At 41.0% G+C, this 25,081-nt stretch overlaps 1 protein-coding gene across 1 annotated transcript; it reads right to left on the reverse strand.

Moving 5' to 3' along the window:
- Positions 1 to 738: 738 nt before the first annotated feature.
- Positions 739 to 17,118, reverse strand: ST6GALNAC5 (ST6 N-acetylgalactosaminide alpha-2,6-sialyltransferase 5). Its single transcript, XM_019531249.1, has 3 exons — positions 16,679 to 17,118; positions 10,629 to 10,736; positions 739 to 2,235 (listed from the first exon to the last, which is right to left on the reverse strand). The coding sequence occupies exons 1-3, from the start codon at positions 17,101 to 17,103 to the stop codon at positions 2,004 to 2,006; spliced, it is 765 nt and encodes a 254-aa protein (XP_019386794.1). The 5' UTR covers positions 17,104 to 17,118; the 3' UTR covers positions 739 to 2,003.
- Positions 17,119 to 25,081: the final 7,963 nt, after the last annotated feature.

A 25,081-nucleotide genomic window follows, 5' to 3' on the forward strand; every position in this document is an offset into this window, starting at 1 on the left:
TCATTAGGTTAAAATCCATTCTTTTCTTTCTAAGATTCCTTGAAATAACATGGGTTATTTCAATGCCATCAATAAAAGGTTTATGTTAAACATTGGGTGAAAATTGGCTAGTGAATGGTTGTAAATAAATAATTGGCAAAGCAGCTTAGCCTGTCCTAGATTAGGATTCAGGTTTTGCATTAGGAGATAGTGTGCAGGAGGGAAAAAACCCTAAGAGGGAGGTTTAACATAAAACAGCAGGGCTGATCTAATTTGTACCTCCTGTTAGTTCTTATACTGCTTCCCTTCCCACCTCTGTGCAGTGACTGTTCAGATGCACACGCAATGCTCAGTTGGTATAAATAAAGCTATTTCACTCGGCACATCTGTTATTGGACCAACCTCCCCCACTGAAAACAGTCCAGAAGCTTTCACGGGCTGGAAGTGATTCATATCAGGTCTGAATCTGGCCAGTCATTTCTACTTGCTGTGATCTTATTGAGGGCACTGGGTCATAATGGGCTTAAGTAACTCTGAATTTAGCTGCACTCCCATGACGTATTGCAGTTCAGGTCTGAGCTTCTTGGCTTTTAGTGTTTCAGGATGAACTACAAACAACTGCATCTTTCTAATTTTAGCGTTTGTATAATGAATGAGCTTTAGCACCTGAACTGTAGTGTTTAGTGTAATAAGTAAATTACCCCCAGCAATTACTTTGAAGGAGGAAGTTTTAGTATTTTGAAGTGAACGGGCAAAACACACTGCAAATGAAATCCTCTTTATTCAGAAGCCAGTTATAATCCAGTAAGACACAATGTGAGTTTCCATATACAGAACTATTCATGTCTACCACTTCAATTTGCTGGGACTAGCACTCTTGAGTGCATTATGAAGAAAGTGCCAAGTTTTTTGTCTTTATCAGGACCATTTCAGACTCAGAGAACTTAATTCACCCAGGATCTTAACTTTAATGCAATCCAGAATCTACAAGGGAAAAGTCAGTAAAGTTAATGAAACAGTGAAATGCAGTAAGTTTGGTGTGGCAATCTGATAAACCACAACTGATATATATTCTTCTGGCTGATGTAGACTGAGATCATTGTGTAAGAAATACCACTGTCTTCTGGAGGGGAAGGCACCTGATCACGTATTTTGAATCCACTTCTGGCTGTCTTAAGAAAGCTCTTAGACCTCCAGCATTGACTCCTCTCATTTCTTGATTATTTATACAATGCCACAGATGGTGATGAGAACTAAGAACATAATGCAGTAGACCTTGCCTTGCCGCTCCCCCATCCAGTTAAAAAAAAGAGAAGCCTGATGTTATAGCTGCAAATGTACATTTACATCAAAAGGAATTTTCTTTGCCATTTTCATATTAACATGAGCTGTAAGAATGTAGAGTCTTAACTAGACCTTCACACGGGAATGTTCTTGCTGTTAATGACTCCATGCTGGAGTCATTTAAAAAGAAATGCAACATTTCCAGATCAAATATTAATTACATGCTAGATAGAATCATATTTTTCAAAGAGAAAACTTCTAAACAAGAAGCTAGGCCTTTCTAAACCATCAGCAATATTAATTTGGGAGTTGAGGGATTATGAAAGGTAAATCACCACATAATTGTGAATTAGAAAAATACTGGCCTAGGTTGCATAAAAACCCCTATTAAATAAGTACTATAAGTTTACACTATGAAAATTCAGGGGCATTGTGCCTTAAAAAACCATAATGAATTAAATATCTTATTAATGATGTTCAGGTTGCTTTTTACAAATCACATACACGTACAGGAAGTCAGACAGCTGGACAATTTATACAGTATATTGGATTAAGATACACCTCGATACAAAATGTCCTTTTAAGTATTCTCTCACAGTAACTTCCTGAATATTGTAGCATTTTCATCCACAATTTCTGTTAACCTTTCTCTTTTAGGCTGGTTTGCTGTTAGCAGAGGTTCAATACCCTGAAGCCTGATACAGTAGGTGATTGTGATTGCTGTCTTGTGCATTCATTCCTCAGAACACCGGTTTAATCTCAGGGTGATTTATAGTAAGTGATTCGGGTTTCCAGTCTGGTTGAAAAAAGTGAATGTTGTAGGTCCGTGCCCAGTTCTCAAATACTCGTTTCTCTGTGATAAAACGATGATGACTGCCCTTTCGTCCCCGCTCATGTGAAATGTACATTGTACATTCATCAGGTCCAAAAGGTTCATAATAATGATAAGGTACTGAAAGATGATTAGGATCCCTGTGGAAGAAAGAAAATAGATGGAAGCCCATGATGTTCTTTTTACTGATTGAAAAAAGATGTTATCTCTAATAAGCTGATGGGTTCAAATCGTTTTTTGTCCCAGTTAAACTGCATTTCCAGCAGCTTGCCTTTCACTAGCTTATTTAAACAGTATTTGAATAAAGCAAAGCCTTTTCCCCCCATCCTCTTCCAGTTAACTAAATAACAATAGGAGTTCAAAAACAAGGCATGCTGCAGTGCTGAAGCATGATGCTTGAGCAAGATTTATATCTAGTTTGTGACTGGTGAGAAGACCGGCAGAGGCATTCATGGTACAGAACAGGGGGAAAGGACCTGATCTCGGTCACTGAATTCTCTCACATCAGCTCCTGTGAACAGCCTTGATGCAGTAACCCAGAAGGTAATCACCCAATTTCATTACCGCCTCCCAGACATACCAAGATGATGGTATAACCTACTGATGCTCATTTGATAATCAAGTAGACCAAGCACACAAATTTATTATACTATCACCCATGTCATCTTTTTGACCTTGTGACTGCATTGACAAAACTCAGCAGAAAACTTATCCTATAGTACAGGGATGTCAAGTATATGGGTCATAGGCTGGATTGGATGTATGGAACCATATGATCTGGCCCTATATACTAACTACAGGGCCAGTCTGGATTGGGCCACGCCAAAGCCAGTGTGCAGCCATGCCAGCCCCCCCCGTGCTGTGCGCAGCGTGTGCAGACAGTTCAGCCCCATGTGCTATATGCAGCACATGCTGGCTCTGTGGTTTGCTGTGCACATGGCAACCAGGGCTGGCACAGGAGAGATGCCGCATGTAGTGCACAGGCTGGACCCAGTGATATGTGTGACACAGGGGGTCTGGGGCAAGGGCTGCACTCTGTGCACTGGACTGGACCCCCCTGTACTGCCTGCAGTGTCAGGTCCAGGCTGCACATCGCAGGTAGTACGTGCCCTGTGCCATGTGCAGTGAGGCCCAAGGTATGCATGTGTTGCATATGGCATGCAGGTGGCACTCAGCACCATGAGCACTGCACAGGGGATCAGTCCAGCTATGGCCCATAGACAAGACTAGCAACCTTCCCCCAGCTCACGGGGATGGCTTGACACCCCTGCTATAACACAACACTTCATAAAGATTTTCTGCATGAAGGAGCGATTTATTTGGGTCAAAGATCATTTTAACCCTTTTTAACTTGGCATTGATGGTGCCAGCTTTTGAAAAGTTGCTTATATTTAAGTTTAATGGCACGATAAATTTATTTTCCAGATGCCTTCCTTGTGTCTCTCTCGCTGTTGTTTTAAAAACTATACAGATTACCCTCTACACTGCTTTTACTATGGGTCTAGTTAAGTTGGCCTCACAAAAAAGCATCCAAATTAATGTAATTCTGGCAAATTAAAGAGGATGTTATTTGCACTTGTAGAAAAACAAGATCTAGGAATATTTTCTAGCCAACACGAACCCACCATGATGGTTCTATAGCCTGCCTAGCCCCTCCCGTTGGCTACCTATCCTGCACTGGCATAGCATTGCAACTTAGAGGAGCCTTGCCTTACCACTAAGTGGTAAACTGGCTCCTTGATATATTGCAGGAACATGCTGATGCAGAATCAGGGCTGCCAGTTGTAAACAAGGCTTTATTATTTTTAGAAAAAGAAAATATTCAGCCCTTGAATTTCATTTCAGTCAAATATTCAGAAATATCTATCTGCATTTTGTTTGAGGCCATTATTATTATTTTATACAATCTGTCATCTACAGAAGTATTTAATTTTTTTCTGACTTTTCATCCTCTATATTGCATGTATAGCAGTAATGTAAAAAATTGCTGCTGCTTTCCATTTATTCCTTAGATTAACATTTTAATTCAATCAATCTAGCTTTCTAATAACACAACCCTGAGATCAATCTTATACACAACCACAATAACTATACAATTACATTTTTGAAAATAAGATTGATTCTGAACTTATTGTACATAGCCACCCTGAAACTTAGAGAAATCTATTAATACATCTATATACGCACAGTTTTGAATTAAAAAATGGGGCTTATATATATATGTGTACCAAACATAGATTACTTATCTATCATCAAGTATAGCGTGCTAGATCTCAATTTTAAATTAATTTCACATGCTTTAAGTTTATTATAAAAGGTCCAAGATATTATAAAGGAAAACAGTCTCCTAGATGAATGTGTTTGTACCATTGCCATAAATCTAATACGTTATATTTTAATGTGATATTTAAATAAAAAGACTCACAATATTTTTACAGGTATGTGCCTTTGTTTTAGAGTATTGTTCCTTTCCATGAAGACTGATTTTACCCTGATTTCTCCAGTGTTGTATAATTCCATTTAAATCAGTAGAAATTCACAGGTATAAAATCAGTGCTGTTAAGATCTGGCCCATGATATCCATACAATAAATGCACTTACTTTGGATTGCACTTGACTTAACTGCTGATGGGCAAATCATGCTATATTTGCTCTAGATTTGCCAAGCCTGGCTCTTCCTGGCCTCTTAAACTGTTGAAGGTTACATTATATTAAGGAAAGGTAGCCCATTTGGGATTAAGCTATGTTAGGACTGGATTAGGCAGAAATCCCATGCCTCCAGGGGGAAGATCTAAGCTATTAGGAACTGACCAGTCCCCAACTATTTAAAGGAGTTAATTCAAATGTATTATTCAGGGTTCTGAGTTAGGAACCCAAGAACTTGGAAAGGAAGAAGAAAGGAAGCTGGAACTCATCTATTGTATGTCCCCTTACTCTTTCCTTGCAAACATATAATCAGATTAATGTGGTGGGTCTTACTTTTTGCTTTGTTAGGGAGTTTCTATAGTAGGCCAAACTTCCTCATAGTAGGGCATCCAGCTATAGCTGGCAAGGTCTATAACTCCTTGGCTTTTCTTTTAATAGGATTTAGATACCTAACATCAATGACCCTCTTTGTGAGGTTGGCTTTATAGCTACTGCCTAACAATTCATTATTTTAGGCCCCAATCCAGGAAGTGACTCCAGTGGGACATCATAGGAACAGATATCTGCCCATGACATCATTTCCAGGATCAGTCTTTTACCCATTCTGTATAAAGTTAACAAGCAGAAATGGGTCTGAACCAAAACCATCTGCCTAAACCTGCCAAATTTAGGGGATGAGAACATCCAGATTTAGATTGGAATTTAGGGCTATAAACACAAAGGGGTCTTAAGCATAGCACTATAAAACCTGACTTTATCTTCTCCATACTGGAATTCAAAGCCTTGAGTAAGAGGCTGTGGCTGCTTATACAGTGCATAGGAAAAGAATTAGAAGCTTTGGTACCTATACAGCGCACCTAAGAATTAGATCCACAAACAGCCAGTAAGATGGTGGGGGACTGGGTGGGAGACATTTAAACTAGCCAAAAGGGAATGCTGAGAAGGGAAGCAGGGTTTAGAGTTAAGCACCTAAGACCAGTCAATTTGTTTGCATGTATTTGGGAGGAGAGGAGGATGGCAGTTGTCTTCCCTCATTTTACCCAACAAATCCGTACTTAAAGCAGTCACCTAGTATGAGGGACTTAGCTAAGAGCCACCTCTGTCTCATTTGAAGCAAGGATTTGAACCTTGAGGTATGTAAAGTATCTCAGTGACTTAACCATCAAGCAAGTGGGTATTCTAAGAAGGTATCTCAGTCTCTCCTGTTAATGCTATTCCACTTTGCATTACATACATATTCATGGAGATGCCAGACCCAGGGTCTTACAGACAAAACCTCTAACCACCAAGCTATAGCCTCTCTCTGTATGAAGCTCAGTTTGGCTGCCATCCTCTAAAAACACTACTGAATCAGGCCCGGCAGGCAAAGGAGCTCTTAGGGTCTCCATCCTGGTGGGCTCTGGGCATGGACCAGCACTGTCCTGCCTATCAGGACTTGTGTGGTTTTGTGCACATCCCCTGCTAGAAGTGTAGATATTTTCTCAGAGGAGGCTGAAGAACCGATGGATTTCAAGCAACTCCTGAGTTAGATGGAACCAAAGCAAAGTGTCAGAGTATTAAAGTCTAAATTTAGGTGCCCGCCATAGCAATTAGGCACTTAGATCTCTGTATGGATCTGCCTTTTTATACCTACTCTCTACTCCTCATCTGAATAACATACTAGCATCCCAGCATGGAGTACCATCAGTTTCAAGGAAGTTAGATTTGAATCTGAACTGTGTGGCTTGGGTTACTAACATGAAACCCAAATTAACTGTACCATGTTATCTCTTAGCTCTACAATTAACTTGTGTCACCAGAAAATGAAATGGATTAGTAATTTCTATGAGGAAATTGCTAGCCACATCATTTATTAGCATTAGAACAGATGCTATATTACTACTGACTGATACTGGACATTAATCAGTATTTTGTCAGTGTTAGCATGCATATTAATATCACAGCTGGGAGGAATCTGGGGAAGGCAGTTTGTAAAATATACTATATTTTCCAACTAATAGCCTGCCAGCGCTGTGACACAATAAGCACTTGTACCCAGTGTCAATCATTTACTCTTCACCACTTCAGTGCACATTTTTCCACAGATGGTATCCACCCACACAGGTACCTGAAAAATACAGCAAATTGTGTCTGTATTAAAAGGAACAAGGCAGAAAAACAAGGCCATCCCATATCCTGTTGCAGTCAACCTCTTGATTTACAAATTAAAATAGTTATAAATCAGGCTGATATGCACTTCCCCACTTCGGGTAAGTAATATATACATTTTGAATGGTGAGTAAATTATCATTATTCTTTATTATCATGTCAAACAATGGATTTTGTGCCAGAGCTGTAAATATTTCTAGATTATTTTGCCTCCTCTTCCTAATGTCCTACTGCTCGTCTTATTTCTTATTGAGGACAGTTAAAATTGTTCCAAGCACCTATTACAACTTGCTTCTGATTATACGGATCCAAATCATGCATCCCTTACTCAGGAAATACTCCCACTTAGACCAAGGAGGATGGACTAGAAGAGATGGGGTCTCATGAATATTTGCCACATGTTTGGAAATATAATGCATAATTCCACCACATACAATTAAGATACATAACATTTGCAAGGAGGCAGCTGGAAGTTGGGAGTGGGAGGTGGCAAGACCATCACATTTAGATGTGGTGGCCAAAGGAATAAATTACAGCACTTCTAACGCAAATTTCCAAGCAAATTATCACAGGTAGGAAATGGCTTAGCTTCCAAAAAAAGGATCCTCTGTAGGAAAACAACATGCTTTTTTAACATGGCTCTGAACTGCTTCTGAAATTGGTCTGTAAAGATTTAGGGTCTTGTTATGCAATTACATTAATGGACAGAGTACACTCTGGGTGGGATGAACTCCATTGGGTCCGTGCAGAAGGCAGCAAATGGTATAGCACCATCCTCCCTCACCCAGCACTCTTTTGCATCTCACAGCTCAGGGAATTTGGGAATATTCTCCCTGATATTCTCCCTGATTTGATTGCCTTAAGCACCTGGTGGATGTTCTCTCTGGAGTTACTATTGCTAGAGGTAACACTAAGCCCCTGTGTCATTTCAACAGATAATACTGAGCAGCCCCAGGAGACGCAGGAACAGAAAAGGCAGCTGCTATGTTACCAAGCAAGGACCTTGGTAAGGATGACACTTACTCATACTTTCGTAGGGCTGGAAGGGATCTCACGAACAGAGTCAATCTTATTTGTGCATTTATGGCCATCAAATATTCACAATAATCAAATCTACAATTCTACTTCCACTGCAACTGCCAACAAAAGCTAATAGTTCAGTTACATGCATAAATCACTCAATAAAACTATGGAGTGCTGGCACTAAGGCTGAAACCTTTTCATTCTGTAGCACAGATTCCTTCAGCTAGAATTCTTTTCCCTGCTCTGGTTTAAAGCAATTTGGTTAATGAACTTAAGCTAATAATTTTAACAGAATCAACTATGTGATATTCATGATACCTTTGAGATGCCCTTCACATTACAGATGTGATATTAATGTAGTTCCATGACAGTGATCACCCAGACTCATTACTCAACTAATTAATACTTAAGAAATAATGGGCCACAGTTACAGTTGTAAATTTGGTGGTATGCTAACTCTGAACAGAAATAAAAATTATACTTCACAAATCCCTCATATTTAATACTGATTATTTTGCTGAATATCAAAAACTGCATGCCTATCTGTATTTACCTGTATCAATATAGGAAACAGATCTTTTTACTGCACATTTGTACTGTACCTGAACTAGAATGTGTTATAAGTATACTACAGAAGCACAGCTTAGATGTCAAGATTTTTCACAGCTCATTTCTATGAATCTTTGCTATAGCAATTTATGCAGGTTATCAGTTTCAGCTAACATACTGAATCACTTTTAGTAGTTTGTTAAAATGAATGTTGCTGCCCTGTCTTTGAAAATAAGCATCATGAAGTAGTTGCTAGAATATATTAGATTTTAATTAAAGAACTAAAGACAAACCAAGTGGTTCATGCTACAGTTACAAGAGCACCAGGTTCTTTTTCAAGGTGTTCTATGTGTGACCTTCCCCAGGCAAAGCCTCTGCAGTCTTACTAGGCACACTGAAGATATTTTAAATTTTGTTCATTAGGAAGCTGCATCTCCCCTTTACACAAGTAGGTAAATGAACCTTTGTGCTATAATTTGTTAATACCGGCTATAAACGTTAACTATGTATATCAATAGCAGTAAATATTATTTCTTGTGTTACAATTTACTATTATGCCATTTGGCTACAATGCATTAATTCTCATGAAGGTTTTACACATGTTCAAAGAAAGACTGCCTTGCTTTACGCTGAATTAAAGCATTATAAAGATTTATAACCGATGAAGGCATAAGGAACATTTTATTTACCACTGGAATACAACAATTTCTGGGCTAGGACAAGGCAGCCATTAAAATGGGTGCCAAAAACATTATCATTTTAGAGTAGGAAGTGCACAAGAATGTCTTATTGAAGTGATATGACAGAGAAGAAGCAGGCACTGTCAGCAGGAGTTATTTATGATGCCTGAGTCAGACTGTTTCCTTCAAGAGTTCCCAGTGAAATCTGGGTTCCCTGGTAGGGACAAGCCTTCCTTTCCTTTCCTTTCTCGTGCCCTTTTGACAAGGGATTTAGAAGAATTTGCAGATTCATTGGCATCTGACAGGGTCATGGCACGAGTGCTTCTGCTCTTACCTCAAACTTGCGACCTTTGGCCTGTCAATCACAAGTCTTAGCACTTGCACCATACCAACCCCAAGGACAGTCCAAGTTATAACATATGTCCTCAGTGCTTTTAGGAATTGAAACAAATTCTCCCCAAGCATAATTTGGTGTTATGTTCTTGTTTTGCATTTTGTGGGATCTTTAGTTCCTACCCTGAACAATTGCAAGGCCTTTAGCAGTTGCTTTTCAAGGCTCAAGGAATTAAAAACAATAAAAGCAGCCTTGACAATGAATATAATGAGCCAAGCTCTCTCTGAAACCTTGCTTTTATTGCAAAGTTGAATGATATGTCATTATAAAATAGACTTCACTAAGATAAAAAAGTTTGCTGTGGAAACGTCAGAGAAAAAACAATACTTGGAATGGGGAGTGTGCCAACTTGAGCAAGTAATGAAATGCTGTACTGGACCCGTTTGGTTGTAAGCCCCGAGAATATGGTCTTTGTCTTGTAAAACAGATCCATAACAGACCTTTTTTTCCCTAGCATGATACCTCTGAAGGGTTAACCAGTACTGGTAAATTTTCCAAAACAACAATTATGCTCCTCCCAACCTGCCAAAAATCACTGTGTGCCTGCAAAACTACATCTCTGTTTACAAAATGGGGAGCAAACACTTTTAACAATTCACTTTGCAAATTCAGATTTTGTAGGGCCAGGTTAGGGCTCCCTTGTTCCAGGCTTTTTGTGATGGGGGAAATAAGGTCTTAATTAGGGCTGCTGAAAAGTTGAATTTAGAAACTAGACAAATTAGTTTCCTACCTTCACTGGTAGAAAAAATATCCCTTCAGAAATAATTCACTTTATTTAAGACTGATATTTTCTCTTGTTTTTTCCAGATTAATTTCATGCCAATTATTGCATTACTCTTAGCTGATAAATATTCAGAGGCTAAAAGAAAGCCAAAAGATGGATTAATTCTCCCTCAGTATGAACAAAAATTTTTAATATTTTATATAACATAATTAAATGCTGTTTGTTGTTTTCAGAACCAGATCTTGGGATGTGTTAATTAATTGCTTTGCGAGGACTGCAGACATGTTTCATGAATAAAAATTAAAGATTCAGATATGTATCTACAATGTTCACCCTTGCTGGCTAATATGCTTCCTGAATAAATCTTACCTGCAGAAATCCGGTGGCACCATGCCATAAACATTTATCCTGTCACAGAGCTCAACTGCGATACTCATCGTGAACCATCCCGTGCTAAGCCAAGTGTTGGATATCTTCCTGAAAGCAAAGAAAGACATAATTAAGTTTCCAGGGTGACAAATACTCTTGAGATATCTGAAGTAATTTCTGGGCAGTTTTTTTTCCAGTCTTGGGAAAGGCAATGAAAATTAGGCAACGAAAGACTACTCATTCATCACTTAATGAGTACCTTTGTGTCCTTTCTGTCAGTGGACTAATATATTTGTTGTCATTAATTTTGGACACTGTCACGATAATAGTTAGCTGAACTTTTTGTTAAGTTTACCTTAGTTAACTATAGACTATGTCATTCTGATCCCTTATGATTTCTGCTATACTGGAAATAATATAGCTACGTGTATTCTAGATACAAGGTACTGTACTGAGCATGGGAGTTACGGGTACAGTCTCTAAATTGAAACTTCCCAGTCCTTAAATGCTGGAGGCAGGCTGCAAGTGAGAGAGGAACAGTGGAAAACCCCCTGGTCTTACCCTGGTCAATCTCCCCTTTCAGCATCCACTTTCTGACACTGGATACTGGGCAAGATGGACCTATGGTCCCAGTAAATGGCAGGTCTTATGTGTCCCACACCACCTCCATCCAGTCCCATATGCCCTGGGGCCCTATGCTGCCTCTGCCCAACCCCATGCACCTAGGGGCAGGCCTGCACACCAGATCTAGGACACAGGACCACAGCCTACAGGGTTCCCATGGGCCAGATGGTAAGGCACCAAGGGCTGAATCTGGCCCACAAGCCAGGAATTAAACACCCCTGAAATGCAGCCTCATGTTGGTCCTATTTATTTCAGTGGGACCAGAAGAATCTGACCTACAGAATTTAAAATTGCCAGAATTAGCACATGCTGGATCCCAGATGTACTCCAAATGCTAAGAAAGCTAACTATGTTTCTTAACAAGAAATCTTCCCTCACTGGCTATAGCCACTGCTGTGCCTTCCCTGTACCACAATGTCTCTTATCATGCCTAACCTGAGTTAGGGTCTTGGGATACCAGCTAACTAGAGTTTGGGGATGAATCTAGGCCTCAGACATCCTAGTGTAAGGAAGCCTCACCTGGCTTCTTTCCTGGTTTGCCGAACATTTGCAGACTGAAAAGGGTCTTTAAAGGTGACACAGCTTAGTCTTCTCTCCAGGCCCTGTTAAATCTTGCGGTCCAAATCTAATTCCCCCATTGATGGATAATAGCTAATTTTAGGTGTACAGGTAGCATTTTGGCATTTTAACTCTCATGCATGTCCCCTTTCCCCCACAGCATATCTTGCCCTTTAAGCATGCTCAGAAGAGAGTCACTCCAGCCACTTATGTTCTGTAGTGACCGTATGCTCTCAGGAAGTTGCAGGAACTGTATGGAAGCTCCTAAAATATTAGTCGTAGGAAACAAATAAAGCTAGACCTCTTGACAGGTGCTAGAAGAGGACAAAGACAATGAACACTTTCTAGTCCAATAACTACAGCAGGGAGTGAGTAGCACAGGATCTAGTGCTGTGCTGATCTAGAGCTCCCTCACCCAAGGGACAGCTGGACCTACAGTCTCCTGTTCTTAATAAAGTACTCTAGCCCACTGGCTAAACTATATAAGCACACTTTCCGTCCCTGCTGTAGAAATTGCCCCACTGAGCAGCTAAGAAAGAACGATGTTTGGAGTGATGTGGAATGGAAGCTTGAAGGACCGTGGCTCAGAAAGACTGGCCTTGCCCAAAGTGGGTAGGGGCCTTCAGTTCCTGCTACTTCAGGGGCCACAATCTAGGGCCTTCTCTGTTCTGGTGCAGTAGCTACCTCCCTGAGCCACACTCCTAACTTCCTGCTCTTCGGGGCCTACATATTGTCCCCTCTTGAAGAGGTGGCGGGAGCCACTACAGTGCCTAGCATACAGCCTGGTGGTCAGAGCCCCTTGCTAGGAAGTGGGAGATGTATGTTTAAAGCCCCTTCAGCTTGTACGCTCATTGTCTGATGAGCATAAGACCTACACATACACTAATCACTGGTCTCTTGGGCTAAAAGGTGAAAGGGAACTTGTTTGCAACTAATACTGAGTTATGCACAATCCTCAGAGGTGGGAGGAAGGTGCTAAAGTTACTCCAAAAGCCAATGACATGGCCATGCTCTTCCTTTGGCCCCATAAGTTTTGTGCTTTTGGCTACCCAGTGGGCCAGGAAATGTGGAAGAATGCCTCCCCCAGTGTAATCAATAGCTTGGTGGTCAAAGCACTTTGCTGACAAGGAGAGATGAGAGTTCAAATCCCTTCAGGACCTAGGACTCAAGGTCTCTGACTTCCTGGACAGGTGCTCCTGCTACAAGTATCACTACCAGCAGAGGGCTCGTGTACTTCATACACTGGTTAGCTATACTAGTTCAGATACATGCTGCCCTTTGAATCCTGACATAATGAAAGCACCTTTTTCACAGCCCTGAGTGAGACCCCTAAGCTCTGAAGAGCAGTAGGAAATCAGACACAACCTCTGTTTCCTATTGCTACCTGTAGGCACCTTCCTACAGGCAAGAGGTGATCTCGGTCACTCCTGGGAAACATCTAGGTCTCACTGTAGTCCTGTACAGTCTCAGTTCCTAACCTGTTGCTTCAGATCACCCTCCGGGGTCAGACGCTCACATTTTATTGCAGCCCCTAAAGAAGGTGAGCTAGAATCTCGGCCTGAACTCCTCAGGGCCAACATTGCTCTCTCACTATCCATGTATATGCAGCACCTAACACAATGGGGCCCTGATCTCAGTTGGAGTATGATGGATAACAGTAATAAAATGTAATTTCCAGATCAGCAGTGACTAAGTGGAGAGGGAAGGGACAAGAACTCATAGAGAAGGATTGCTTTTGAGATGCGAGAGGTTTAGGCAAGATCCCCTCCCCACCCCCAAGCATCTAGTCTGCTCAGAACACCCAGCTGGGCTTGGCCATTTTAGGTTAGACACAATTATTTTGCTAGTTACTCTGACATAGTTTCAATAAATAGGAAAATAATGGGCTATAACAAACTAATTGAAAAGGCAAACAATGGAAATAAAGAAGTTAAATGTGAAAAGTTGAACAAGCACCATTCTAGCTTCCTTAACTGCTTCAAATGCCAACACTGCAAGATGACAGTGTAGAAGCAGGGTTACATTGTCTTGCCTTTTCACAGAATATTTCAACAAGATTCAAACAAAAGAATGTCTACTGTTTTTACACCTAATCAGCTGTAATGAAAGAATATGAAGAGCTGTCATGTGCTTATTAGGGAGAATTATCAGATATTCTTTTATATGATGAACTAACACACTGTGCTGATAATTCTGTAGTGCACACTAAATTACAATTAAAAGCCTTTATGCTCCACCAAAATCTCGTTTATAATCTCTATGGAAATATTCTTCCTGCAGTTATTTCATTTATGCTTCCTTTATCTAATTACAGTAATATTGGTTCTGAATCATATTTTCCTAATGTCCCCATATTCAATTATAAAGTTATTTCAAGTACAGTTACTTTGCAATATCAACTATATTACTCTGGAGTCTTTGTCATTCACTGGACTACTTAATTGGTGATGTTTTTTGGAAGGGTTTCCTTTAGTTTTTAAATCTGCCCTTTTTATAACCATAATGCATACAATTACTTCTTTTCTTGTAACAGCAAAAGCAGAATATATGCCTTAATTATTGCAACCTTGCATTTAGATTTGTTCCCTTCCTCCACCATCACCATTTTTCTGTAGATAATCACTGAAAAGTGTTCAGTAAAAGAGAAATTATAATAGAGAACATTCCAGGTTGTTCAATGTTTTTCTTGCCCCCACAGCTCTGTAAATTGTCTTTTTCTACAAATATCTTGTACTCAAGTTTCCTTTCATCTTCCTTTCCTTTTACTGTGCTGCCTATTCATTTATTTTCATCTCTCGTTTTAATCTTCTTAGTCCTTCAAGTATGTCATACGTGCCCTCCGAAGGAGCATTTCTTTAAAGGAATATTTCTGCTACAGCGCAGTGTGTACACTCTTCTATCCAAAGAACCTGTTTGTAAGACTGAATTGCATAAGGATCTAAGTGCCCTTGATTCGTATTGGGACTTGACTTTATTCAGGACTGGGCCTAAAATACACTTAGTTATAGTGTAATTAAAATCTAAACTTCCCTCTGTGCCTTTCAGGAGATGGGTCGTCTGAAGGCCATTGCAGAAGTGCGAAGCCCTGACCTCACTGCACAGCCTCATACGGCTTGCTCAAATCACTCCCACGTACCAGAGCAGTAACTACATACCTGATACTCCCACAAGTTTTATAGGCTGAAATCGGAGAAGATTATAACTCCCCTTCCATTATAAGTCCCCCTCCCCTTCTTTGCTCTGGGTGAACAGATTAGGAGAAAGAAGTGACTTCACTACGCTGGTAGTATCCCTGCTGCTATCATTCCTCACAACCGTAGATGGGGTGGAAAGGGGGAAAGAGTCCCCACCACCACATCCCAGGCAAAGTTGAGGGGACTTTACTACATGGTTAATGTTTGTAGAGCAATGGTGCACACAGACCTCTGCAACATGGTGGGCTGCCAGGCCAGGATCAACGCTTTGTAATCACATGAGGCCCTGAGCACCTTCATGATGTTTTCAATTAAATGTTAGCTGGTGGGGATGCATGGCAGTTCATGAGAAACTCTCAGGGTTGACAGTGATCCTTTGCTTCAGAGGCGATAAAGATAGAGACAGTGTGGGAGGGACAAGCCTTGGAGGGCTATGCTGAAACCCCACTGCAGGATGGATTCAGGTACCTCAGAGGGGTGCTAACTATGGCAAGGGTGGTTAGGGCTAGAAGACTCCCTGCTGCTTTGTTCTTGTAATCCTCCACCTTGTAGGCTGGACTCATAAAGATTGGGCATGGAGAACTCTCTCTCAACTTCGCTATTAATGTCTTACTTGTATTATGGCAGACCCAAGGAGCCCTGATGGGCCACAGTCACATTGTCCCAGGCTAGGAACAAACAGAGCCAGGAGATAGTCCTTTCAGCCAACAAAGTGCAATAGTCTCCTATGGAGGAGCTCTGGTTGTGTCCTGGAGCCTGAAAGACTGAAAGGCATGCCCCCCCAACACCATGTCCAGGTTTGGGCTTGGACTCTGCATGCAGTTTATGGTTGGGTAAACGACACTTCCTCAAGACTTACAGCATCGTAAACTCAGCTCTTCATTTGTATTAAGTGGGGACTCTTATACTGCTTTTAATTATGCCTCTTTAATACATAAAACCATTCATTCATTTAAAATAATACATCTGGGGCTTTTTCCTTTAGACAATAGCTTAAATACCCTTTTTTTTACATTATACATAACAAAGTTCTTGCATTGCATTGGGTCACTTATTAAAAATGTGATTTGTAAGTCTGTAAATAACACAGTTTCATAATGATGTAACTATCATAACAACTCCCCTTTTCCCAGTTGGAAGTATAAGATGATCTATTCAGAAGCATCTAATGTATGAATAATGTGTATTTGTTTTACAAGAAGCTTTACAGCTCCAGTGTTCCAAGAATGCTTAAATTCAATAAACAGCCATTATAATTCACAGAACAGTGGCATTTCCTCTATAGGAAAGCATAACCTATCAATTTTGATTTTTCAAAACCAGTAAAAAACTGCTTTCAGGTATATTCCCCCAAAGTGAGATTTAACCACCATTTCTACCTCTCTGTTGTTTGTTTTTGTAATGTTCTTACTTGGTTGCATATTGCCTGGTCCATTTTTATATTAAAATTTGATGGGGAAATATTCAATACAAATTATTTGGATGTACATTTTTTACTTAAGTTACAAAGAGTAAGTGTTATTTGGCATGCAAAATCATATTACAACTAATAAGACAAGCACATTTAATGGGTGCAATGTTCCCTTTGATTTGATCTGAAGCTGATAAAAACAAACTACATTGTCCTTCAGCTGTAGAAGTTGCCTTCAAATATACCTGTGTAGGTTTTCTCACCTGTCTTTGCCAGTTTCCCGCTTGAACAGGTCATCAAACTGAAGCATCTTGTGCCGAGAAATCATATATACTTTTAACTGAGGTAGTATTTGGTTCATCAGTTGCAGATTATTGTAAACCAAACCTTTTCCATCTCTCCTCATGTAGCTGCTGGGACCCCAGAAGATAAACACAGTACCTTGGCTCATATTTAACAGTTCATTGCGATTTCGTAGAATTCTCTGGATACTAGAGTGCGCAATGACTCGGAGGCTAGTTTTGTTCCCAACATCTTTTCCATAACCTCGAGTGGGCGCATCATTCATTCGTATGACACACTCAGTCTGGTCAATTTTGTTGCCCTGTTTGCTTCCCAGGAGGTGTCCAGAACTGGTTACTAGTGCACAACTCTTGCAGTGCATTTTTAGAGGCTGCAAAATATACATATAACTTCAAATCAATTACATTTTTCCGTTTTGTAGAAAATGAACAAACTAATATTAATACATTTGAGTGTAGAGATCATAAAACACTCTAGAAATACCTCTCACAGCTGTCCTGCCAGGTATCTAAACCCAGTTTATATACCCATTTGACAGATAGGGAGCTGAGGCACTGCCTGGTTACATGCTAGATCTACAAAGGGACTTGACTGCTTATTATAGCAGGCCTGTAAGTCCAAAATGTCAGTCCTCTGCTCAGTTGCTGCTTAACCCTGGAAGTGCCTGAAGTCTGTAGGCACCGAAGTGTCCAATCATAAATTTCCTTACGTGCCTCAAGTTTCTCTCAGCCTCTCTAGTGCCTACAGGGCTCAGTCTGGTAGGTGTTCCCAGGACCTTCCTAATGGCTCCGGCTCTGCACAGAAGATGGGGTTGGGGTGTAAGGACTGGAATCCAGGCTCCTCGCAAAGAATGTAGTAACCATTAAACTACAGAATCCAACACAATCTCTCTTCTCCTCCCTGGCCCAATTAATATTCCTTGTCTTCAGTGCATAGAGTTAGTCACAGACTGAGAATTAGTGCTTTGAACTTTCTCTAGATTGTTTTTCAAACCAGTCATCTTCAAAAGATATACAGTAAAAAAGAGAAAGGAAATGTCCATATAATGTGTGCTAATAAGGCAAGATAAGAGAGAAGGGGAAACAAACTTAGATGAAAATTAAAAATACCTTCTAAATCAGTTTAAGAGACACTTCTGCCATTAGTAGAGGTACGTAAATATATTTTAGCCCTTTGATTAACATGAGAATTAAGGAGGAGAAATACAGAACGCTCATGATAATGGACTTCATGGCATCTATCAGGATGCAGCAAGTTCCTATTTGTGGTACAGTGAACCAAGAGGTAAAGACTGTTTCATGATGTGGCCATGAAGTGGATTTTAGAGAACAATGATGCCTTGCAATATCACTCACATTTTAAAGAACAGTTCTAAATGATCTCTCTTCTGTGTGTATCTCCTTCAACTTACTGTGCTACTTTTGGTCCTTTGTTTCTCAGACTTCTGGCAGACATTACACTTAAGACAACCAGTTAATTGTAACTTTAATAGTAACCTGGCCCCATGTTCAGGCAATTAGTGGTGTGATAAAATGGGAAATAAGACAAAAAATGATTCCACAAAAAATGTGTAATAATTTTGTAGCTGGTTTCTTTTGTGTCCTAAATTAAACATGTGACAGGATCCCTGCCATGCAGCCTTATGCTGACTGCACGGCAGGGTTTTGGGACAGGTCCTTGTGTGGCCTAGGGCTGGCTGTCAGTCTTAGCCCTGGGATTGCACCAGAGTCTCAAACTCCCCTAGTACGATTCTGGTGCTGAGATCACAATTGGCAGATGGTTGGTCTCAGCCTGGGACTGCACCAGAGTCTCCAACCGGTTCCAATGTGGTCATGGAACCGAGACTGACAACCAGCTAATTGTCAGTCCCACCCCCAGGACACATCAGTTTACTGGGCACCCGGCTTTCTACTTGCTGGTGGGGGCTGGGATCATGACCCCGGGCTCCCTACACTGGCAAATAGTAATGGTGCAAGTAGAATCTGATCCCTGATCCCAAAATGTTGTGTCCTCCCATGGCAAGAGACACAACTGTTGGGATCATTGTTGGGATCACTGCACCATTAACACGTGCAGTGGCCAAAGGACATAATCCTGGCCTTGCATTGTCCCACCTCTTACTCTATGTTTCTGCAAGGAAACTAAATACACCTATGTAGCAAGATCTCTGGCCCAAGATGCTAAGAGCAGAAAAAAGTATTTTGGTCTAGGAAAAATGTTTCTGGACCTTCATCTATGAGAATTTCCATCAGATTCCCAAAGGTCCAGTGTGAGGTCTTTCTATTTTGGTCTGTATAACACTAAAAAGACAATTATACATCTTTCTGGATTTTTTTTTAAAGTTCTTCTGGGCATTGAGCACAATTTGATTCCTTTATTTAAATCTTGTACAAGAGCTCAGATACTCTATCTGAAAATAGGTATTCTAGAATTCAATAAATAAATTCTATTAACTACATCTTAAATTTTTGCAAGAAGTAAGCAAATTCTCTAGGCATTGAAGTATCAGTTAGGAACTAATTTACCCTTGTAACCACAGAGCTGTATGAAACAGCACTGAAAACAAATGCATTTTTTGAATGGTGAAAGAAAATTCATAGTAAGTGGGGCCAATAAAATGACAATAATGTTAACTGTAACATTACATTTGACAACCATACATAGGAACATTGTGTAAAATACTGATTCATTAATGGAGTGAAAGCCATTGTTTCAGAACTAAGATTGCAAATGAGTTTTTATTTAAAGACAAATTTCAGCCCCATCTTTTACATGCCTCATTTCAAAAAATATTTTTTTCTACCAAATAATGTGCAATTCAGACAAAGTGATCCTTAATTTTAAGACTTTAAGAATAAAGCTGCTGAATATCATTTTAGGTTTCTACTGGTCTGTTACGTCTTAGAAAGAAGTAAAAAAAAAAAGGAGGGGGAAGAACTTGAAAGGGAGAGAGAAGCAACTGGAATCACCCTTTGTTGAAGCATTGCGCCAGGAACAAAAATGGTGCTGATTAAACTCAAATGACCAAAGTCACTACAAAATTCTTTGGCATCTCTACTAAGGAATATCAGCTCTGGTGTTATTAGTGTAGCTCATTATGTAAATGCTGTGCACCTTCAAGGCCTATTTAAGAATAGAAAGAGGAATAGATTAATGAGCCCTACTACCATCACCACTTCCTGCAGAACTCAGCCAGCCAAGAGGACAGGATGACAAAGCTTCCTTATCGAGCCTCTGTCAATCCCCAGTCCCAGGGGAAAAATATGAAAATTGCCCCCCAGGATCCTTATTAAGACCCTTATTATTGAAGACACACAGCAGTGCTTCATGATGTGCAGCCTTTCACAATCAGTAAGGTGAACAAATATGTCACCAATATGAAAAAGGGCTGCCCTAAGGTTAATATATGGGAGGCAGACAGTTAATGTTATCCTTCTCAAGCAACCCTCTCTCCCCCACCAACTGTCCTAACTCTGCAACCCCAGCACTGGCCTAGGGATAGAGATCCTGCTGGAAGCAGTCAGGGCTACCAGGTACTTCTGAGCATAGACCATAACAGCAAGTGTTAGGATCGGATCTATAGGCAAGTTTTGGGATCAGATTCTACCTTATTTTTGAAAGAACCATCTGTGGGGTCCTGGTGGCAGAATCTGGCTCACCGTGCCTGAGCCACAGAGTGGCTTCCTTTTTAAGGCTATCCACATCCGCATAAAAGCCTTTTACAAGCTCCTAATCAGACATAAAGCATGCTGAAGAACCATTTACCACTTCTGATCCTGCAAGATAATTTAGGCATTAGGTGTCCATCGATTTCAACAGGAGCTACGTGCCTAAATACCTTGAAGCACATGAGCCTTAGTGCCTCAGCAGAAGGGCTCAGCAGACTCAGGCCTCGTCAATCCTTGTAGCAGCAATTGCCCATGTCATTAGACACTGGACTAGCGTCTTTCTCTGTCATTAGACAGAGAGCATGTCTCCATATATAACTCTCAGATGTGCGTCAGAATAGAGCAGAAGTTATTGCAGTGACATATTATCACACTTAGCATCAGAGACATGTATATACGAAACAAATTATTAAATCAATGTTCTGTGGTGCACATCTTTAATACTTTACAGCAGTGGCTGGCAACCTTTTCAAGCTGCAAGCTGGAACAACTGCCGCTGGTGTGACACGGGCTGCATAGCTTCAGTGCCATATCAGCAACAGGGTGGCTTTCTCTGTACCTGTGCCAGGGCTATGCAGCTGGGAGCTGTGCCCACACTACTGATGCTTCTCCTGGCCCCCCACTGCCTGGCTACAACGTCAGCACAGCTTCCAACCAATGGGCAGCTGTACTGGGTCTAGGGCTGGGCTGCGTCCACACTCCCGCTGCTTCTCCCTGTACCCCCACACCCCTGTTCCCGATTGTGGTGGAGACACTGCTGGAAGCTGTCTGACCCCAGTGCAAGTTCCCACTGGCTGGAAATTGTGCCCATGCTGAAGCTGGTGGAGGAGGGGAGAAGGTGGTGGTGTGGGCACAGCTCAAAGTTGCCCAGCCCTAATGTATGCACACACACAGGCAAAGCCCTCTGGCTCTGTAGGCTGGATACAGCTCATGGGCCTTATGCTACCAACCCCTGTTCTACAGGTTAAGAAGGCAGGAGGGAGGCTGGCATCACCGTAGATTGGAGTCAAGATTGCCTGGATGCCCTGTTTGAGAAGTTCTGGGTTTCTTGGAATGCAACACATATTCAAACTGCTAAAACATGGCTGTAATCTGAACGTAATGAAGGTTTTATGTGAGAATATTCTATGAAAAATGACTTATTTGATTATGCATACTTTAATTAAAACAAAGCAACTGGTTATGGAGGATTATTTTTTTTAATTGCCAGCAAATTGTCTCTTATTCCTATCTTTCCCACAAAACTAGGCCATTTTCATTCACACGCATGCATTACTATAATCCAGAGAAACCTAATGATATGGGTAGAAATATTCATGCTTTGTGAACTAAGGTTCCTAATGCAGTATTTACATGTATTTTCCTTTAAGCTTTCATCTGCCACTTTGATGAATTACCTACCAAAAGGCACTAAGGTGAACTTGCTGCTCTAGCACCATGCTTGGGAAAGCAAGATGAAGTGCTAATGAGGTTAAAGAAAATGTAGTCAGCACCAATGTTAACTCATATAAGTTGGAATATTTACATAGCAAGACATTTTCACCTAAAACAATCTCTGCTGCTTTCTTGCCTACTGAGCTACAACTTATTTGTTTCTTTTGAAAATCTGCCAAAAAACCCATCAATTGTAAGGAAACATGGGCAACCATGAAAACTTTTTTTTTAAAGAGAGAAATGTCAACGTTCACAAAAATCTGTTACTGCCCCTCTCGACATGCCTGCTCCAGTTTTCCCCAATAAATTACTATATTTACTTCAATCTAAGATGACCCTGAATTTAAGATGAGCCCACCGTAATAAGTTTCTACACATGGAAAATGTATAAATGTTATAATTTTCCATGTATAGAATCTATTTACTAGAGGGTTGTCTTTAATTTATCCCCTACCCCCCCGCCCCACTGCTGCAAGAGGGGCAGGCAATGAGGGACGGCCAAGACCAAGTAGCTTGCCCCCTGCTTCTGTCTGGCCCCCTGCCACCTCTGCCCCCTCCCTGGACCCCTGCAGCCTCAGGCCCCCACCTCCCCCGAGCCTCTGCTCTCTGCCCTATCCCCAGCGTCTACTCCCCCCTGGTCCTTGCCCACCAGCCTCTGCTCTCCCCCTTCCCTTCCAGCCTCAGCTTTCCCCTCCTCTTCCCCTCTGAGCCTGAGCCACAGCAGCCACGTGCCACCCCTCAACACTCAATTCTAAGACCAGGGGCTTTCTTCCCCATGTTAAATTGGGGGCGAGGGGGAGGACCTTGTCTTAGAATCAATCAAATATGGTACTTGTAAAAAAACCTCCATTACATAACATTCATTGATTTGACAGTTACTTCCTGAACTGCACAAAGAGGTAAGAGTATTCTGCAAGCAACTCTGATACACTTCACCAAAAATTTTATTTATTCTCAAACTATACCTATGGAATGTGGCCCCCAAAGGTGTGATTCTAGGTAAATCTACAGCAATGACATACCATATTTTGGATGCCAGTTGTTTTCAGTACCTTAGCACAGATAGCCAAAAGGGTATGTGAGTGTATTTTGCTAACATTTTTTCAGTGGAAGGCACTGGTTGTAAAAACTGTCACCTCCTTAAGCAATAATAATAGAAGACCAAGACATTTCCTTGGGATTGATGACCAGATGGGAGAAGCTGGTGGCCTGAGAGACAGCTACAGGCCATTAAACCCAGGTAGTCATTAATTCCATGGAATGCCCTCTGTTAAGGTAATTATTACTGTTATATGTGGAAAATCCTTAAAAAAGGCCATTCCCAGACATATGCATTATGTTTTAAGAAGGCAGTGCAGATTTATGAACCATTAACATCATCTTAAGACACATCTTTTGAGATGCATACTGAAAAAATATGTAGGCTAAGGGGCATGCAGCTAGGAGATGTTTTTACCCATTATTTTGAAAGAGCATATGTAATGCATAGTCAAGTAGTTAACATATTTAACTGCAACTCTCCTCACCAATTGTGAGCTCGTAGGTTGTTAAGCTTTTCCAGCTGAGATACAGAAAGTATGCTGTGCATTCAGTGAACCTGGGATAATGTGATTAGGGCATTCAGGTACTTTGATAATGCCAATAACAATAATAATAATATTCAGGACATTTTTAGAAAACATATGAGCCACACATCAGTCAAGGAAGTTGTTTGAATTCTCTTTCAGTGTTCCACTGACCTGAGCATATGTACATTTTTACTGCATTCTTGATATATTCCCTATCTGAAGCCAACACAAATAAGGCAGAATAATTTGGGGAATAACTTAGTTAACTATGTCCTTTTTAAAACTGGCCATCTAGGATTAACCGCAGAGATTTATCATTCTGACTCAGTTTATTTTGCAGCTAAATATACTGACTAAAAAACCTCATGAGAGGCAAGTATACTTTTGGACCAACCCCACTGTTGGAAGAGATTTTAGATAAGCTTGCAATCACAAGTTGATCTCCTTCAGGTCTGAGAAAGCAGCAGATGCCACTTGAACTAGGTACTAAGCCCCCCAAAACCAACAGCCTGCAAAACCAGGGTTTTTCACAAGCTATTGTTCTATTGGTTACCTAGCTCAAGCTGCATCTGCTTTTTCTCTGGCTGGGAGGAGAATAATCTGTGCTTAAAAACTTACCTAAAATTTATCTCAAGCTTGTGGTTGGTCCAATAAAAGATACCACCAGCAAAAGTATTTTTGCCTTTCACATATTTCCATCACAGTTATACAGCAAAAGCTGTGTTAACCGGCACTTTATTAGCCGGAAGACTCTATTAACTGGCATCTGAGGGATGCGGCAAAAGCAAAACCAGAAGTATCGCTTCCAGGGGACTTCCCATTTCACTGTTAGCCGAGTTTTTCCTCGCCACTTCTTGGGCCCATGGTGCAGGGCAAAGCAGCCTATGCGGGGCCCCCCTCCCTGTCCCCCGGCACACTGATGCCGGAGAGTGCACCAGATAGTGCACATTTGATTAACCGGCATATTTGTTTAACTGGCATCCCCCATGACTGGGGGATGCCAGATAACAGAGCTTTTACTGTAACATCACTCCAATACTACTATGAAGATAAGGGCAGTTCTTTGCCTCATTTTGGAGTGACTAGAGAGTTTAACAGGGTATAAACAGGTCCAAATATGCAGTTGTAGATTTGTCCACTCTTGGGAAACCCCACTGTAGGATAAAAGTGGCAGAACCCTGGACTTCAGAAAATCAGACTTTGACTCGGGGAACTCATGGGCAGGATCCCCTGGGAGGCCAGACTTGAGGGGGCGAGAGAAGTCCAGGAGAGCTGGCTGTACTTTAAAGAAGCCTCACTGAGAGCTCAGGAACAAACCACCCCAATGTGCAGGAAGATTAGCAAGCATAGCAGAAGACCAGCTTGGCTTAGCAGGGAACGCTTCAGTAAATTAAATCACAAAAAGGAAGCTTGTAAGAAGTGGAAACTTGGACAAATAACTAGGGAAGAATATACAAGCATTGTTTGGGCATGCAGGGATGAAGCCAAGAAGGCTGAAGCACAACTGGAGTCACAGCTAGCAGGGGATGTGAAAGATAACAAGAAGGGTTTCTACAAGTATATCGGTAGCAAGAGGAGGATCAGGAAAAGTGTGGGTCCCTCACTGAATGAGGAAGGCAACCTAGTGAAAGAGGATGCAGAAAAGGCTGAAGTGCTCAATGCCTTTTTTGCCTCAGTCTTCACAGCCAAGGTC

This window comes from Crocodylus porosus, unplaced genomic scaffold (genome assembly GCF_001723895.1).
Source record: "Crocodylus porosus isolate Cpor-Errol unplaced genomic scaffold, CroPor_comp1, whole genome shotgun sequence".
NCBI classification, from domain to species: domain Eukaryota; kingdom Metazoa; phylum Chordata; order Crocodylia; family Crocodylidae; genus Crocodylus; species Crocodylus porosus.